The sequence below is a fragment of the Marmota marmota genome, unplaced genomic scaffold, assembly GCF_001458135.2.
Source record: "Marmota marmota marmota unplaced genomic scaffold, marMar, whole genome shotgun sequence".
Classification (NCBI taxonomy): Eukaryota; Metazoa; Chordata; class Mammalia; order Rodentia; family Sciuridae; genus Marmota; species Marmota marmota.
The window spans coordinates 16,018,868-16,037,152 of NW_025999869.1; the positions used below are offsets into that span (position 1 = coordinate 16,018,868).

At 45.9% G+C, this 18,285-nt stretch overlaps 1 protein-coding gene across 1 annotated transcript; it reads right to left on the bottom strand.

Annotated features, from left to right (window-relative positions):
• Window positions 1–506: 506 nt before the first annotated feature.
• Nipal4 (NIPA like domain containing 4) lies at window positions 507–12,580 on the bottom strand. Its single transcript, XM_015492671.2, has 6 exons — window positions 12,255–12,580; window positions 8,683–8,922; window positions 5,444–5,500; window positions 4,180–4,270; window positions 1,666–1,826; window positions 507–1,217 (listed from the first exon to the last, which is right to left on the bottom strand). The coding sequence occupies exons 1-6, from the start codon at window positions 12,289–12,291 to the stop codon at window positions 589–591; spliced, it is 1,215 nt and encodes a 404-aa protein (XP_015348157.1). The 5' UTR covers window positions 12,292–12,580; the 3' UTR covers window positions 507–588.
• Between the last annotated feature and the right edge of the window lie 5,705 nt (window positions 12,581–18,285).

Below are 18,285 nucleotides of genomic sequence, written 5' to 3' on the forward strand. Positions count from 1 at the left end.
GGAGAACAGGCTGGTTGAAATTTTTTCCTGAGACATCAGGTGTCTTTCACAGTAAGGTCAGCTGAGGTCCTGCTTCTGTCTCCGAGAGGAAATGGCAGAAGCAACACTGGTTGGATAGTTGTCAGCTCTGGATGGGGTGGCTGACAAACTGGTCTTGGGAAGCTAGCTCTATCTCATTCTTGGGCTAAGGAATGGCGATTCAGTCTCAGAAGGAGAACTGGTACAAAGGATTTCCTGAGGGCTAAAATCTCAGGAAAGTTCTTAGATTGTGACATTCAACGCGTCAAATTCTCTCTTCTTCCTAACACAGAGATGGCACCAAAGGAACCCGTGGAAAGGGAGGCCCAGGGGACCTGCTGGCTCCAATGTAAACTAAGATATTTGGTCACTGAGGCTGTTTCTAGGAATTTCTGCCACCACCTCTCCTTGGGTGGAAAATTTTCTCCTAGAAACAGTGATGAGGTATAAGTTAACATCTTAAGGAAAAACAGTCCATTGGCAACAGCTGCACCAAAAATAAGCATGTTTTGAATTCAAGAGGTCAGGTTGCACCATTGGGCTCATCCTCTCACTCATGTATTCTGAGCTTTAAGAATGGATTATAAATACTTTGGGCTTCTCCACTGGTGACGGAGTGCTGGCAAGCTCTATATTGTCCACAAGGACGTTCTTATCTTCCAGTCTAATAACCGTGGGCTCTGGGGCGGGCGATGGCGGAGGGTTTCTGTGCGTGCGGGGCAAATTGGCCCAGCTGACTTCCAAGTCTTTGAAAGCATGGAGCATGAATACACCCAAGATGATGGTGGCAAAGCCAGAGAGGGTGCCCACGATGTCCACGGCAGACATGCTGTACCACTCCTTGAAGAGGATGACAGAGGAGGTCACCACCACCGTGGTGAAGAACACGTAGTAGATGGGGAACACCAGGGAGGTGTTGAAGATGTCCAGGGCCCTGTTGAGGAAGTTGACCTGAGTGCTGAGGGAGAGAGCCAGGACGAGGGACAGGATGTAGGGGAGGGGGTGCCGTACGACTGGCAACCCCTGGAAGAAGTTCTTAACGGTGATGCCCAGACCCTTGACTGCAGTCACTGAGAAGGCTCCGATCACGGAGCAGATGGTGATGTAGATGAGGATGTTCCTTTGCCCATAACGCGGGGCGACGATGAAGATGAGGATGAGGCAGGACACCAGCAGAAGCACAGCAAACACGATGAACCCTGTGGGAAGGAGGGACTAGTGAAGGACCTGTGAAGGATGTGGACAGCAACTAGGGCCCCAGGGGAGGTGGCTCTTGAGTCAGACAAACATGGGTTCCAGTCCCAGCTTCAAACCTTTCAATGACTTGGGTTAGTTATTAAACCCCCAAGACCCCAGTTTCCTCATGTATAGAAACAGACCAACAATAGGATCTTCCTTGTAGGGTTTTGTGAGATTCAGTGTGACAATGCATATGAAGCATTCAGGACAGTGTCTAGCACATAAGAAACGGTAAGTGGTGTCCACACACATCAGGCTAGGAAGCCACAAGCTTGCCTTGCTAACATGCACCAGCCTGCTTTAGCTTGCCTTCTCCTGCAGGGGTGGACCTGAGACGGTCAGCAGTCAATGGGAACTTCCTCAGGGCTCAGCCCTGGTGTTTGCTGCTCTCTCGTGCTGGAAGCCTACCTGTGTCTTTCAGCTTGGAAGCCATCTCCACCACGGTATTGACCTTCTCTTCCTCAGGGGCGTGTATCACCATCACTGTGCTGCCAGCCACACAGATCACACAGCCCAGCTTCCCCAGCAGGTTCAGACGCTCTCCCAGGAAATACGAGGAGAGGATGGCACTGCACACCGAGATGGGAGAAAGGGGTTAGTACAGCCCAAACCCAAAGAGACAGTGGGGCTGAGTTCATGGAGAGCAATAGATTAGAGCTCTAATCTATTGCTCTGACAAAGTGAAAGCTTTGCTAGACCTTCCCAAAATGATCAAAACAGAAACTCATTTCTGGGAGGAGGAAAAGAAGGGAAAGTGGATTTCTTTCATTTTTGAGACAGAAATCATTTGCAAACTGAAGGATTGGAAAAGCTTTTGTTTTTCTATCCAGTGGACATATCCCTTGTAGGATTGCTGTGAAAAGCCTTTCAGTCTTGTCTTGTGTACCTCTGGTAGCAGGGAGAACATCCCTTTTACAAGCAAAATGAGCTCATTGTAGGTTTATCCTAGTTATCCATCACAAATAGACCTTCTGGAAACTTCTACTCCTTGTTTCATTTCTGTTCCTTGGGTCATGGAGAACAAATCATTTGTATATGTCGATATGAATGACCACAATGACAATTCTAGACATAATGTCTTGATCATATTTTCCCTACTAAGTTCTGTTCTAGGAAATTTACATTTATTATCTCTAAATATCACTAACATCTCACAATTCTTTGTGAAGTAAAAATATACTGTCCCCATTTTATAGACGAGAAAAAAAATGAGCCTCATAGAAGTAAAATTGGTAAGTCAGTGGAGTCAGGATTTGAGCTCAAGTTCTGTCTCATAACCTCTACACCTCAGTGAAGAGGATCCCTGAGTCTTCACTTTCCTGGATAAAATACTTCCAGTTCCTTGCTCTTCCTTGGTGACATAATTCTATTCTCCTCTCATCCTCTAGATGAGACAGCAGAGGTGAAGGAAAAGGGAATCAGTCAAGCTGGGTCTGATCATTGGAGCTTTTTTTAAAAAAATGAAGGTGGCATTAGTGTAGGTCCAATCTGTTCGCTGTCCTGGGACCCCATTAAGTCTCAAAAAATTTTGGTGCAAAGTATCAGGAGAATGGATAATACTGATGTTTAAGTTCCTTTGTCTGTCTCCTATCTCTTCTCTAAAAATGCCCCAAACACTTAATTAAAATGTCTTGTTCAAAAAAGTCTGGTGGCATTTGCATTGGCAAAGGTCACACAATGCAGGATTACATGCTTCTCCCAACTTCCTGGGAGTGGGGATTTGTAAACCTATCAGATATGCAACAGAGAGGTATCAGCGCTTCATCAGCTAAAATCAGCTGGGCTAGTCCTACAGTGTGAGTCATGGTCATATTTGTCTTCCGACTGTGTAAATGTTGCAAAATTGTTATCAAGATGGTGAAACAAAACAGAGGAAACTATGGGAACTGGGTGTGGAAGGCTGGGATTTACCAGGTTTCGAAGGTTAGCCCCCACATCAAGAACTCCTTCAAATGAAGTGTTGGCACTGTCGCAGAGGAACTGGCTCTGTACGTAGCTCAGGAGGAGTGGGGGTGGTGGAAACACACCCTTTTAGTATCAGTTATTTTATTTTAGTAATTAGTTTATTCTCATGGTGGTGGGGACCAAACCTAGGGCCCTGGGCATGCTGGGCAAGCGCTCTGTCACTGAGCTCATCTCCAGATTAGCCTCAGTTATTTCCGAAATGATCAATCATTTGTGGAGTGTTTATTGAGAGGCAACATAGCATAGCAGCTAAGCACCCAGTCTCTGGTATAAGACAGCCTGGGTTGGAATCCTGGGCCGGCCACTTGGAACCTGGTTACCTCTGCCAAGTTGCTTCACCTCTCTTAGCTTCAGGTTGTGAGGAGTGAATAAGTTAGTCTAAGGAACACATGGAGAACACAGAGCACATAGTGAGTCCTCAGTGTAAGATGGCTGTGGTTATTCTTTGGTGCCAGTTCTGTTCTAAACACTTCCTGTGCAGCGTCACATGTAGTCCTCAGAACGGGGTCTCCAGGTAGGTACTACTAGCATTATCGTTTTGCAGGAGGGAAACTGAGGCTGAGAGGGATGGAGTGACTTGCCCAGGATAACAGAACTACTAAGTGTTCAAGTGAGGATTAAAACTCAGATAGTGTTAATCTGGGGTTTGTGCTCTTAATTTGCATGCTTCTCTTGGAGCGCCAGATATTCACATGAGACATCAGCCTACTGGCTGTGGGAGCCCCTACAACTGATTTGGGCTTGGCCTGCCCTTTAACCACCCATTAGTCAAGGAGATGCCAAGGCCAGTGGCCGCAAACAACTCAAGGGTTTGGAGCTTCAAACAGCACACTGCCTCTTTCTAGGGGCTGGGACCAAGCCAGGTCCCTGAATGCAGTTGATCTCACCAGGTAATTCCAGGTCTCAAGAAACTGAACCCATGAAAGAGCTGAAGATGGCTAGAGAGATGACAATAACCTTATGAGGACGCTCAGGGCTCCCAGGGGTGTGACAACTGTTGTAGGTGCAAATGCATAGGCCCCAAAGTTGGCAACTTCTCCAGCAGCCACTAGGAAATGAAGGGAAGAAAAAGACAAGGGTGACTTCAAGGAATCATCTCCATTCCAGATGAATCTGGGTGGAGATGGCTTCTTTCAGGCTCCAATCATCCCTAGAAACCCAAACCAGCATTCCTTAACAAGACCATGCATGCTCAGGAGATCCTTATGCTCTTTCCCTGACTATCCTGACCAAATCCTTCCATTTTAAAGATGGCGAGGCTGAGGTCTAGCTACATGCAGTACTTGTGAATAGAAACCTCCTCCTTTTCTTCTTCTCCTCCTCTTCCTCCCTCTTGGTTTCTATCCAGACACAGTTTAGTCTGTTTCAGGGACTGTCCATGTTTTGGACTATATCTTTAAGGTAAGTTCTAGACAATGTTAATTATCAAAGCAATGGTTAAATTTATTGATTCTCTGGTTACCAGTGGTCCTTGGAGCCCTCTTTCCCAGGAGAACTGTAGACAGTCTAAACCAACAGGCAGGTTTTTAGAAAAGCTTGACATCCCAAAGAGCTTAAATTCTCCCCTTCTGAGTTCTCAAATTGCAAATGCCCGTGTTTTTTCCATCTCTTTGCTGGGCAGATAGCTGCCTGGCTCTCCTCTTTGGAATCAGATGGTCACTGCAATAGCTCTGGCTAGGACAAAGATCAAAACTGACTTAGGGGATTATTAAAAAAAAGGTGTTAGTGGAAACTCAAAGGAATTAGGGTTTAAGAGCCAGAGAGGGTGATGGAAAATGGGGGAAATGTGCGAGTGTGCACACCGCAAGTGTCAGACACAGTCATGGTCTAAATGGGCCAACAGATGAATTGTCCAGGGAGAGGAGAAGTTCTCCTGGGAGCCCAGCTTCTACCATGGAGAAGTCTAAGAGTCCACTATCAAGAGGCAGTGAGCCTATCTCCTTTTATTTCAAGGAAAGTTGAGAAAATACATCTTTATCCTTATCACCTCTACAAACCTCTCTGGGGGGTAGATGCTTCATGGATTAAAACTGATGTTAAGCTGAGAAAACCATCAGAGATTAGAGAGTAAGATATCAAAGTTTTCATGACTCACTTTAGGAATCTGGCCTTAGGTTCATACTTTCTATAATAGAAACAGAAATGCCCTTTCAACCCTCCCTTCATCTCCATCCCTTCTATCAATAGACTACTCTTATGAGTAGCAAGAGAATCCACTTACTGGTGAGAAATCCAGCCCACCACATCAAGTCCTTCAGGTAGCCATAGCCCCCGTCCACTGTAGAAGGAAATGGACACCAAGTTAAACGTGGCCAAACTTTCTCAGTCTCTTTTCCTGATGGGGCCTTCACTCTGTGTGCCCCAGGGCTTAGTTCTAGGACCTCTCTTGGGTGGTTCCATCTAATCCCAAAGTGGTAAATACCATCTATCTATGGTGCCCACTTCATATTTGTGGCTTAGAACTTTCTTCTGGGCCCAGATCCATATCCAACTGTTTCCCTGACATCTCACAGGTATCTCAATCTCCGTCCTAAAAGGTTGATTTTTAAATGCCCTGCCTACCTGCCAAATGAAACCCCTGGGGTAAATGGCACCTTCACGTACTTGGTTGCTTAATCCAGAAGCCAGGGAATTGCTCTTGACCCTTCTCTCTCCTCCTCCTCTGACTTTGTCTCACACATGTCCACTTAATTCCCTCCATTCGACTCAAAGGCACCATTACCTCATGTCTAGGCTGAGACAATGACAGGTGACAACTCTGATTCTACACTTGTCCTTTTAATAATCTATTCCTTTCGTGGCAGCCAGTGGTCTTTTATAATTAAATCTCTGTTTATAGCTGGCCAATGGCTTCCAAATACTCTTAGGATAAAGACCAGAATTCTTAACAAGACCGTGCATAGTCTTGGCCCTGCTCACCTCGCCAAGCACACCTCCTGCCACTTTTCTCCTTTCTTTTAGTTCTTCAAAAACCATCAGCTCTTTCCTCCCTCAAGACCTTTGCATATACTTTTCCCTGTATCTAGAGTTCACTTCCTGCCAGTGTTTGCCTAAAACCACATGTATCCTGCAGATCTCTGAATGTTAATACCCCCGATCCCCTCAAAACTTCCCCTTTGGATTCTCTTTTATAACACCACCTCTTCTCCCTCATGGCATGTGTCATGTAAAAATTTGGTTGCTCTGTGAATTTTCTGGCATTTCCCCCACTGAAATGGAAGCTCTACAAAGTTAGGAATTGAGTCTACTTTGTTAAGGACCCAACACATGGTCAGTCTCAAAAATATCAGTGATGGTGATGATGATGAAGGATGGATGGGCCTGAACCAGTTCTGTGAAAACCCAAAAATCATGTTTCTTTTTTGGAATGCTTCTATTCTTGAATAAGGAGAATATCTTTTGCTTTCATCCATTTCCAGAAGTGGTCAGGATGTTGTCTAAATGCTAAAAACTCTGAGAACATTTTATTCTAAGAGTTAACATTTCAGAAGACACTGGAATAGCACATTGGAGGGAACAAGGGATTCTGGGGAAGTTGTCTTTCTGAGTGGTTGGTGATACTTTCCCTGCTCTGCCCTGAGCATAAGCAGACATTTCCCTGGCACTTGCACTTGGGAAGTAACTGTCTTCAAAACACTTGACCAGAAGTGAAAAACAGAGTACCAATGGCCACTGCTTCCAATGTCCACCTGCACGTCACAGCTCTTTGTTTTTGAGCACACGCAGGCTCTGCCAGGCCCTCCTTAGATAACAGCAATACCAATACCACTGTGTCAAGCATCTTTCTAAACAAGTTACAGGTGAAGCATCCCTAATCCTAAAATCCAAAATCCCAAATGCTCCCCAAATCCAAAACTTTTTTTTGAGGGGGGGGGGCTGACATGATGCCACAAGTGGGAAATATCACACAATAAAACTGTTTCATGCACAAAATTATTAAACACAATGTATACAATTACCTTCTGACTATGCATATAAGGTCTGAATTTTGTGTTTGCACTTGAATCTCATCCCTAAGGTATTTTATTATGCCAATGCAAGTATTCCAAATCTGAAAAAAGCCTGAAATTCCTAGCACTTCTGGTCCCAAGCATTCTAGATAAGAGAGAGTCAACCTGTACATGTCTTCTGAGTAGCCCTTTAGGCTGGCAATTATTCTTATGCCTCTTTTATAGATGATGAAATTGAGGCATAGAAAAAAAAAAAAAAAACGTTCCTTGCCCAGGATTCCATCACCAGAAATCCAGGAGCCAGAACTGGAACCCTGGTAGTGCACTTCCCCAGTGCAGTGTCCTGCAGAAACCTTCACTGAACATGTCCAAACTTGAACACATTCTCCATCTTCACTCCTCATGTTAGAAAAGGGCACCATTGGCTCCCCCCACTGCTCAAGTCACAAGCCTGAGTTGTCTTTGACTTTTTCTGTACCTGCTCCTGTAGCCAGTAAACATCAAAGCTAGTGAGTTCTGCCTCCTAAAACAAACTCCAGAATCCACTGCTTGTCTTCATCCCCAGTACCATTTCCAGACTCAAGTTCTGTCCTCTTGCTTATCTAACTGGACTCTCCACTTCCAGTCTTGTGCCCTAATCTATTCTCTACCCAGCAGCCAGGGATCTTTTCAACATAAATCAGACTCAGTCACTTCTCTGCCTAAAGCCTCTCAGTCACATAGCAATTGCATTCATACTCTGCAGCCCAGCTTACAAGACCATTCATGAGCTAGCCCTAACCTCCTCTTTCCCCTTACCTGAACTACTCTCATTTTCTAGGATCACTCATATTCTCTCACCTCTGAGCTTTTGCACACGCTGTTCCTTCTACCTGAAATATCATGTCTTCCTCTTCTTTTCCCCTGCTGACTCCTTATGACTTGGGTTTCAGCTGGAAGATTGACTTTTCTAGAAAACCTTCCCAATGCCTACCCTCCAGGTCTGAACTTCACTGATGATTTAACACAGGACTTCTTGGGAGGAGCAGTAGAGATTTTCTCAATAATAATTTAATGGATACACATTCTATTTTCCAAATAAGCAAGTCCCTTGTGAAAAAGAGACTCAATAATTGTGTTGTAGCCCATAGAAAGCTCAACTGGACAGTAAGTGAGGGCACACCAGAGTCTGACCTTGTGGTGGGCAGGGGCATTTGTACTACCATTTGATGGAAGATGTGGCTTGTCACAGCTACTAAGAAGCAAAGACAGGACTAACGAAGCCTGGAGTATCTGAATCTTGATCCTGAGAATTTTCCCTATCTTTACATCAATGCACAAGGTTCTCAGGAAATGCTGGATTATAAAGGGGGGTCTCCTGTTGGTGGCTGAGACTCTCAATAGGGTTGAGAATTTAGTGCCCACCTTCACCATATTCTCAGACTTAAGCCCTGATCTCTGTGAGGGGAAGTCAGCCATGGGCTCAGCTGCCCTGTGCCCCACCTATCCTCTCCTGCCCCAAGGACCTTACCAGCCCGAGTGGCCCCTGTGGCCACAAGTCGCAGGAGGCCTTTCTTCTTGAGGATGACACTGCTGCCGATGAGGAAGCTGGACACAAAGGTCAGGCCCAGGCCAATGTAGAAGCCATAGTTCTTTCTGATCCTCTCCTGCCAGCTGTCAAAGGTGGCATTGTTGGGCACCTCATGGCTGAGGCCACCAACGATCTGACACAGGACTTCTTGGGAGGAGCAGTAGAGACTGATCAGGGAACCTGGATGGGAAGACTACAGTGAAAGTCATGTTGGGGACATGTGTGCACTTAAAAAATCATGGAATTGACCACTGTTTCAGAACTTGTGCTTCCACCATGTCAGGCCTCTACTCACACAATGGGCCCCAACCAAAAATAATAGCGATGGTGAGTTAAAAGGTCACTCTGGCTAAGGGCTTTATTTGCATGAACATATCATAGTTTTATAGCTACCTGTCAAATGAATGATGTCTTCAGTTCCCATTTCACAGAGATAAAAATAGAGGCAATGAGAGTTCAGGTCACTTGCTTAAGGACACACAGAGGGTAGACTGCAGAACTCCAAAATATGGTACTGATGCCCCAAACTCCAGGCATTGTCGCCCAAGTTCACAGGCATCATTAAGTTCAAACCCCTGCCCTCCAGCAGAATCCTCTCTCAGCCCTTTGTACATGTGGGCCTCCAATAGCTTATGATCCTACACAGGAGTCTCTTTACTTTCATGCCCCTAAGCTCCAGCTGCAATGGGGGACTGGTCATAGATAGCATGAGGGAGTGGGGCTAGACAAGCCCCTTTTATCCTACAAGGATGAGCTTCCTGTTTGACCATTCTCGGGCCTTGCTTCTGTCACTTCTGTGGGTGGGACCTTCTTTGGTCCACTCAAGGACCCGTGTCCTTGCCACCCTTTCTTTCTTTAGTTTGTTCTCCAAGTCCCAGAGTCCCTGAGTGTCTGAATTTGCCCTTGTGGCCCAGAGCCTTTACTCCCATCGGGCACAGACACCAATGACAGCAAGGACAGGCCTTGTTGTCATTGGGAACAAGGGTCAGACCTTAGTGAAAAACTAAGCTACAGAAGTTCAGTAAAACAGAACAAAGAACATTCAATACTCCTACATGGTACCATCCATATGGTACCATCCATATGGTCCTCAGTTCTAGAGTTTTCCATGAGGATTCCTAACAACCAATAAACAGGCATGGTGATGATTTCCAGGTTTGGTCAAAGAGACTGATTTTGGTATTCTTCCTAAAGCTATTTACAGGTAGTAAATGGTGAACCTAAAATTAAAATCCAAGCGCATTTGATGCCAAAGCCCATGATCACAATCACACACCACAGCCACCCAGGTAAAGCAGATTGCAAGTGGGGAAGTAGATCCCAATTGGTATTGCTTATTTATTTTAAAATATGAATCTATAAACTGGCATGGTGGTGCATGCCTATAATCCCAGCTACTCTGGAGGTTGAGGCAGGAGGATAGGAAGTTCAAGGCCAGCCTGGGCAACTTAGTAAGACCTCAGCAACTTAATGAGACCCTGCCTCAAAACAACAAAATGGGCTGGTGATGTATCTCAGTGGTAAAGCAATCCTGGGTTCAATATCCAAAAAAAAAAAAAAAAAAAAAAAATTGGGAGCTCTCCCCTTAAGATTCATATTTGGGCTTCATTTGAAAGTCAGAAGAGCTACCTCACTGGGCATAACATCCCATGAGGCAACAACTATCTGTCCCTAAGCAGCGTTGACATCTTAGGACATGCTCTGTGCAACTCCTCAGAGTCTACCTGGCTCCCTTCAGCCACTTTTGTTATGGGCTTAGCTTCTTAGGCATTTGAGTTGGTGATCTCTAGAGGTAGAAGGGCCTTTTCAGGCTGTATAACAGAAGCCCAGGTTCCAATGCCAAGGATGTAAGCCTGGACCAGGCACTTCTCCCACCATACTAGAACTCCCAGCCAGTGCCTAGAAGAGCCCCAAAGTCCAAAGCCAGGAAGCTCCAGCTTTGGCACATCTGCAGCAGAGTGGCACCTTTTGGAATAAAACAAAGGTAACATTGACCTTTCCTCCACGGCACAGAACCACTGACAACAGGACCATAAGAATTCTCCAAAAACAGTCAGTCTCACCCTGTTACTTTCAGCTGGGGAAACTGAGTCCCACCAAGGTAGGAGACTTACTTGAGTCATGCAAGTAAGTCTGGTAGTAGAGTTGGGTTTGGAACCTATTAGAAGAGACCTGTCTTTCCAACACCTGTGTCACAATCTAGGGAAGATGAGACAGGAAGCCATCATCGCAGTCCCTGATCAGACTGGTTCTGCATTGCTCACGCCTGTTCCTCCAGTTCAGTCCTTCTTGCCCAAGAGCCAAATCTGGGGAGTTCTCTGAGTCCCCGGAAATGAGCCAGAGCTTGGGAGGAGGTGGGCCAAGGAAGGCAACTCCTTGTGAGCAAGGCCAAGCCCATTCCCCTCCCTTCCCCAGCTCCCTGAAGGTGCATCTCTAGTGGTGGAGCCAAAGGACTCTATGGACCTGACTGTCACTGCAAGGCCTGCAGCACCTACAGGCTCAAGACCCTCTGTTGAGGGTCAAATTCTCCCACTATGGTGAATCAAGAGAAGGCTGATAGCCAAAGGAAATTCAATTCTGTAAGAAGTGCTTATCTGAAAAATGGGTGTTGGGATAAATGATTCTAGTCTATTCTTCCAGAATATTCTTGGACTGGGGAACACATTATCCCCTAGGATAAGGGGTGAGGCTGAAAATAGCTGCCTGATCACTCAGGAAACCAAAGTCAGCCAACACTCAACAGGCTGGCTTTGAAAACTTCAGGTAAGAAGGGCAGAAGTGAGAGAAATGGGGGTACCCCACCACCTGTAATTCCAAGATGAGGTGGGAAAGTGGAGTCTGAACAAGAAAGGAGCTTAGCACAGTCATACAGGTATAAGTTTTAGGATCCAAGAGCCCTATTTCATAGTCCATTTCCCCATTGTACTACCTTGAGCAAACACCTTTTTAGGGCCTCAGTTTCTATATTTCCAAAATAGGGACAGTAAAAGAGTAACACTACCTACCTGCTGGAGTTATTTCAAGGATTAAATGAGAGAGTTCAGGGAAGGGCCTAGTCCACTACCTGATTCCTGCTAAGAACTTGACATGAAGCCAAGCATCTTTCCTTAGTCCGGCCTGAGGATCTCCCCCACTGAAGAAAGGTGTATGTGGGTTTGGGGCTGGAGAGTCTTTGTGGTCCTCTCCCCTGTCTTGGGTCACAGACAGATCATGGCAATTACTAAAATCTGCATTAACCACACACTAACCCTGAGCCGCGCTGCACCCCCCACCAGTAGCCCCAATATGTTCAGTTTCCTTCCTTCCCTCCCTTTCTTGCTTGGCTACCTCAGCTGCGAAGGTGGACATCTCGTCTTAGTCACCAAGGCGAGTCTGAGAATTGGTGCGGGTCAGCTCGTACTGACCCTCCCCTTTCCTTCCTTTGGTTCCCGTGGCAGGGGATGAGATCGGGGCGACTGGAGCTAGGGTGCAAAGCGCGGAGCCCACCCCGTCCCCAGCCCTGCAGCACGCACCGTTCTCACAGCTGGCGTTGCCGGCCCGCAGCTCCATGGGGCCCTGGGCTTATGGACCCATGCGCCGGCGACGGCGCCCCAGGCTCCTCCGCTCCGGAGCAGGTGGCTGCGACTCGTCCCAGCGTCCCAGCGTAGCTCCGGAGAAGCCCGCGGGGTCGGTACCCAGGGGTAGGGAGAATGACGTGCCCCAGAAGGGAGGGTCCCCGAGGAGGAGTCACTCAAACCCTTGGGCAACTCCGGGCGCTGGGGGCCCAGCACTCCCGCCGCCCGAAGAGGGGCGCATGCCCTCCTGGGGTGCGGACCGGGCCGGGCTCCCAGACGCAAAGTCACCGCCCAGTGTCAGTGGCAGGAGGCGAGGGGGGCGTGTCCGCGGGATCCGCCCCTCCCGACAACTGCGCTGGCATCCACCTCCCCCCGTGACAGAGTGGATGCGCTCCAGGATGGCCAGAGAGGTGGCACATTTCCCGCAGAGGGGAAGTGACAACGTGAGAGTTGGAAGGACCAAAGGATTCTGAGAACCTGGTTCCTTTCCTCCTTCTCCCTTCTTCCCTTGACATTCATTCAACATAGAGATCTGGTCTGTGTTGGGTGCTAGTAGGTAGCAGGAACACAATAAGTGCCCAATAAATGTACTAATTTGTTTGTCGAGTGAATGAAGGAGAGGAGGTTGGTAAATTGAATCAAAGGAGGAAATGAAGTGATTGGAGACTAAAATTAGCCCTTGTCCCCAGAAACCTTATATATTGATGGGAGAACAAAATGGGATCAGTTATTTAGAAACCAATACATAAAAATTTACCATTTAAAAATTGTATACGTGTGTGTGTGTGTGTGTGTGTGTGTGAGAGAGAGAGAGAGAGAGAGAGAGAGAGAGAGAGAGAGAGAGGGAGAGAGAGTATTTCTGTGGGTAATAGTAAAAATTTTAAAACTCTCTACTGGTAAAACTGCTTGCTATAGGTCAGGCAGAGTTTTAAGTGCTAAAAAATACAAGTCCATTTAATCCTTATGACAACCCTACAAGGGACATGCCTTTGTCATTTGCAGAAAGTAAAGTAGAGCATGGGAGACTTGTCCTGGGTCCCAGCTGGGAAATGGAAGTGCCAGGATCAAAGGCTACACTTAGCTGCCTGGCATTTCAACTGTAATAAACTCCTGCTCCAGGGCAGTGAAGGTGTGGGGCCGCTAAGAAAGCAGGGGTCAGTTCTGGAAGTGTTGGTCTCCAGCTTCCTGGAGGAGGTGGCCTTTATGAAAAATCGTTCTGTGAATGGATAATTATGAATGTAATGCATTCCACTATTGTCATGTATGTAAGAAATAAAAAAAAAAGAAAGAAAAGAAAAGAAAAGTATCTATTGAACCATTGCTGCAGGCAGAGCCTCCTTCTGGGTATTATCTCATTTAAGTCTCCTGTGAGGCACCATTATCTCCATGTGAGGAGCCAGGCGAGGACAAAGCTACTTGGCCCCCAGTCTATGTCTCCACTGTCATTGTCCTCCTCTCTCCTGCGAGTCCTTCTAGCTGGGCCTTCAGGGATGGGTTCTCCGAACATGTGACTTCTAACTTTCTGGATGACTTTAACTCACTTTTCATGAGAATCAATTTCCTTATCTGTCAAATAACACATCTCTTTTTGGCCCTTCCCCGGGTGTAGAAAGGGTATAGTAGTCCCAGGCACTGCCATCAGAACACATCCTGCACCGTGGGTCATTTATGTAAGCACACCCCAAGGGGTGTGGAACTAGAATTCAAATGGAGGTAAATACCTTTAAGACTAGTATGAACTGAACACAGAGCTGCAAAAAGCCTGGATAATTGGCTTCAGTGGGAAAAGTCACTTTATTATGGAAGAACTCGAGCACTGTGCAACCTGAGAGGGAGGATTTGACAAGAGAATTTATCTTTTCTCTTACCTAAGCATTCCTGCAGCACAAATCCTCCTGTGCTATGAATCGGTGTCCATTCTGATACAGAAACGGTACAGCCTTCAAACTGTCACTGCACCCAGACTCGATTGCGATTGTTTTTGTTCCAAGGACATAGAACAATACACTGAGAGTGTTTCCCTCTGGCTGTGTTTTCCCCAGCTTTGTTGAGGTATTGTTGATGATTACTAATTATATATTTTTAAGATATGATGCAATAATTTGATATAGGCATACATTTTGATATGATTACCATAATCAAGCTAATTGATACATTTACCTGCCTTACATAGTTACCCATGTATGTGTGTTTGGCAGGGGGGATGTTTGAATGATGAGAACACTTAGGCTCTAGCAGCCTCTCTTAATAGCCGGGCCTTTTTAAATCACAAGAAAGGATTCTTAGGATTGTAGTTGCCAGAGATGTACTCAGAACCCGAGATACAGGTACACTTAAGTATTCTTTGACACTTTTGTTTTGGTATGTGTTTGAGATTTGAAGAGACACTAAATTTAGGGTTCTGGCTAGGACTCCTTTTGCCTGGGGTTAAGGGCTACATGGAACTCATCCTATGCTTTGAGAAAGGTTTTTTAGTCTCAGATGAATTTCATATTTTGGGCAGTGGTATAAGGTAGAGGACATTGGGATCAAGTGCAGGGCCTTCCACACCCTTTCTGGACTTCAGGCTTCCCATCTTCTCCAGGAGGGGGCTGGGCCTGCCCAGGCTGGCATTGGGGCTCTGACCAGAGCAGACATAAAGGGCCCCATTGAACCGCAATCTCCTCGGCTGCTGTCCTGACAAAGCCCTTTTCTCCTTGAACCACAATTGGCCCTGTCAGGCAGGTAGCAGGGCTGCAGCATTGTCTCTAAGAAAGGAACAACAGGGCTTACTGTCTGTCCCAGGCTCAGTCTCCTTGGGGAGGACCAATGGCTTTGGAAGGGTCTGACCAGTCAGGGACAGATGGGTTCGTCCTTAGCCTGCCCACAGGTCTATTGGATAACTCTTTAGGATGAGCAGGAAAACAAATTTACCAAAACCCAAGTTCCAAATTGTTCTGGGTTACAGAGCTGCACCATCTGATAGGGTAGCCACCAGTCGTATATGGCTACTGAGGACTTGATAAGTGACTAATCCAAATGGGGATGTGCCTTAAGTGAAGCAGGTTCTCATAACATTTTGGAGCATTTAATTGTTCGATGTAGGGGTTTGGCCTGGGCATTGTAGGCTGTTCACATCATTCCTACGTGGTTCTCACCCTCTCGTTGCCAGGAACACACACACATACCTCTACTGTCTCCCCCCAGGTTTTCAAGATCAAAATCACCCCAGATAACTGCCAAAATTGCCCTGGGTTGAAAAAACACCCAGGTTTCAAAGATTTAGTAAGAAAAAAAATAATTTAAAGTATCTCAGTGACTTTTAAATATTAATTACATGTTGAAATGAGACTATTTTTGATACACTGAGTCAGGTAAAATAGATTATTAATTTACTTACTAATTTTTTTTAACTTTTTATACAATGGTTACTATTGAAAAATGCCTATATGTCCTGCATTATGTTTCCATGGAATAATATCATTATAGAGGAAGAAACTGAGAGCCAGAGATAGAAAGTGACCAGTAGAAAGTCACAGACACTTAGAATCAGGGTCCCAGTCTGGTTTCCAGACCAGCACCCCAGACCAGTCCAGACCAATTCCATTACTCCACACAGCTTCAGAGCTGAAATGACACCCCAAAATGAGTGTGTTGGGTGTTTCCATTATGGCATAGTCAAAACATAATGAAGTAGGAGTCATGACATGAGGAATGTAGGTGGGTATTTATTGAGGGCCTGCCTTCCATCATGTACATGCTCGTGCAATCTTTGCAACAACTCAGGGAAGCAGATTCTGTTATTATCTCCATTCTCCAGATGAGGAAGTAGAAGTCCATTCAGGATCCTCAGTCTGTAGGCCAAGAAGCCAAGAATCAAACCCAGACACTGTTCCATCCTAAACACTCTAGTAACTCTCTGTGGAGCTTGGGGAGGTCACTTCTCCTTTCTCCCTTGGCTGAGAGGACTGGGCAAGAAAGAGTCGCCAGTCTTTTCCTGCTCTGCAGAACTGGTCTTCTGGACAGGGTGGGGAAAGACAGATGGTGTCACCTTCTTCAGGCTGTTGGGGAATCCTGGGAATCTAGATCATTGGTATGCAGAGCCTGCCCACACTTTTCCAGGTGTGTCCTCAGAATGGCTGCTGTCCTCATAAAGAGCTCTATTGTCATCAGAAAGGATGGTTGGAATGAGCACGTGTGCATTTGGCCTAGCTCTGAGAACCATGCCCAGTGGTGGGCTCCATGTGAAACTGGTATCAGTAATGATGATTAACATAGTGCTCTATTGCTGAGATCTTCCTCTGTGGGCTAAACACTTTGCATACATTAACTCTTGGGCTCATTACAATCTTGGTACTATTTGAAGTTGCACTTTACAGAAGAAGGAATTGGAGCTCAGAGAGATGAAGTGACTTTCCCAAGGTCACATACAGTGACAGACACAGATCTTCAGTTGGGCTGGTGCATCCCTACAGCAGTTCTCTTAGCTACAATATTGGTTTGGTAAGACCAGAGCTTTGTTTCTGAGACCCTTCCTAGTCTTCCTCTGTGTGGGGTAACTGGGAAGATTGCGGCCATCCAGAAACCACTGGGGGTGCCTTACAGTCTTCTCAGCCACCCTCATTCAAAGTCCTACAAGGGCTCACCTAATCCAACCCTCTTGGTTTGCAGATGGAGAAACTGAGGCACAGAGCAGGACCAGGTCATGCCCAAATCTCTCAGTATCCATCTCAGAATTGATCACAGAAGTGTCACTTCATTCAGAGTTACTTGAAACCTGACCCAGTATTTTCTTCTCCATACTTTCAGGGCAGAAAGGACTGATATGAGGCCAAATCATAAATATTTTTTAGCTCATGTTTTAAAGAATGAGCCAGTGCACTAAAATTTCATATGCATCATCCCATTTAATTCTCATAAGCTTGTGAATTGGGTGCCGCTATTATTCTCATTTTAGAGACGAGAAAACTGAGGCTCAGGGAGGTGAAGTAACTTGACTGCAATTAAAGAGTGGAACTATGATGAAACCCAGCAGATTAATTCTAGAGCCAATTTCTTGGCCACTCTTCTCAAGCTAATCACTTTACACTTATGGTAACATCTTCCTGCAGGACAGTTTCAAATTACTGCAGAAGGCAGAGCTTACTCTGAGGCATGCATGTGGAAGTGTAGCATTGGTTGGCCTTGAAGTGGGTGTGCAGAGAGCCTACTGCACTTAAATCATGAATAAGAACTTCAGATCTTATCAAAATCCAACTGCAGTGAATATAATAATACTAACGTGAACTATTACTGGTTGCAAAACTTCTAGGTTGCAGGGTTTTTGTTTGTTTGTTTTATGTGTATTACCTCTAATCTTTATAGTAATCCCATGTTAGGATAACCTCACTGTAGGTGAACTTCACAGTGTCTTCATGAAGTTACCCTAATTCTACAGCTGATAACAATGAGACTTGTAAGGTCAAGTGCCTGTCTCCAGATCACACAGATGATAAGTAGCTAAGTAAGGATGTAGAAGGTTCTCAAAGTGCCTGCTGCTCCATCATCCTGGTTCCCTACTGTTTGCTTCTTTGAGTCACCAGCAACCTCAGGGTAGGGATCAAGGGAGATCAGTGACGCAGCTCCCCTGAGCCTGTGTGGACCTGCAGCCCTTGGCATGTGGGAACAGGGAGGGTAGGGACGCGCTGAGTTCTGAGCATGGCCAGAGGGAAGACTGATTGAAAACTGGGAAGTCAACCTGAAAACCAATGACAAACTGGGGCTCTGCCACTCCCCGCCCCATTTAATGAACCTATCTCAGATGCTGATCTTTGAGAGGCTAGTCTAAAAGTCAGGAGATGTGAGTTTTAGTTCACATTCTGCTACTAACATGTAGGAACTGGAGGCATTTCCTTTCTACCTGGGTCTCAGTTTCCGCAATATGTGCAAGGAAAACCAAGATCACTGGGTTTTCTTCTCCCCATTATCTATTGAATCATTAGACTTATACATAATGATGGGTTTTTATGCA

Bases quoted from the DNA above. Each gene is read 5' to 3' on its own strand.
- Nipal4 (XM_015492671.2), bottom strand. From the start codon at position 12,291: ATGGAGCTGCGGGCCGGCAACGCCAGCTGTGAGAACG. The intron at 5,501-8,682 runs GTAAGGTCCTTG...TTCCTTCTACAG, and splicing joins CACAGGGGCCACTCGGGCTG to TGGACGGGGGCTATGGCTAC. The intron at 1,827-4,179 runs GTTATTGTCATC...CTCGGTGTGCAG, and splicing joins GCCCTGAGCGTCCTCATAAG to TGCCATCCTCTCCTCGTATT.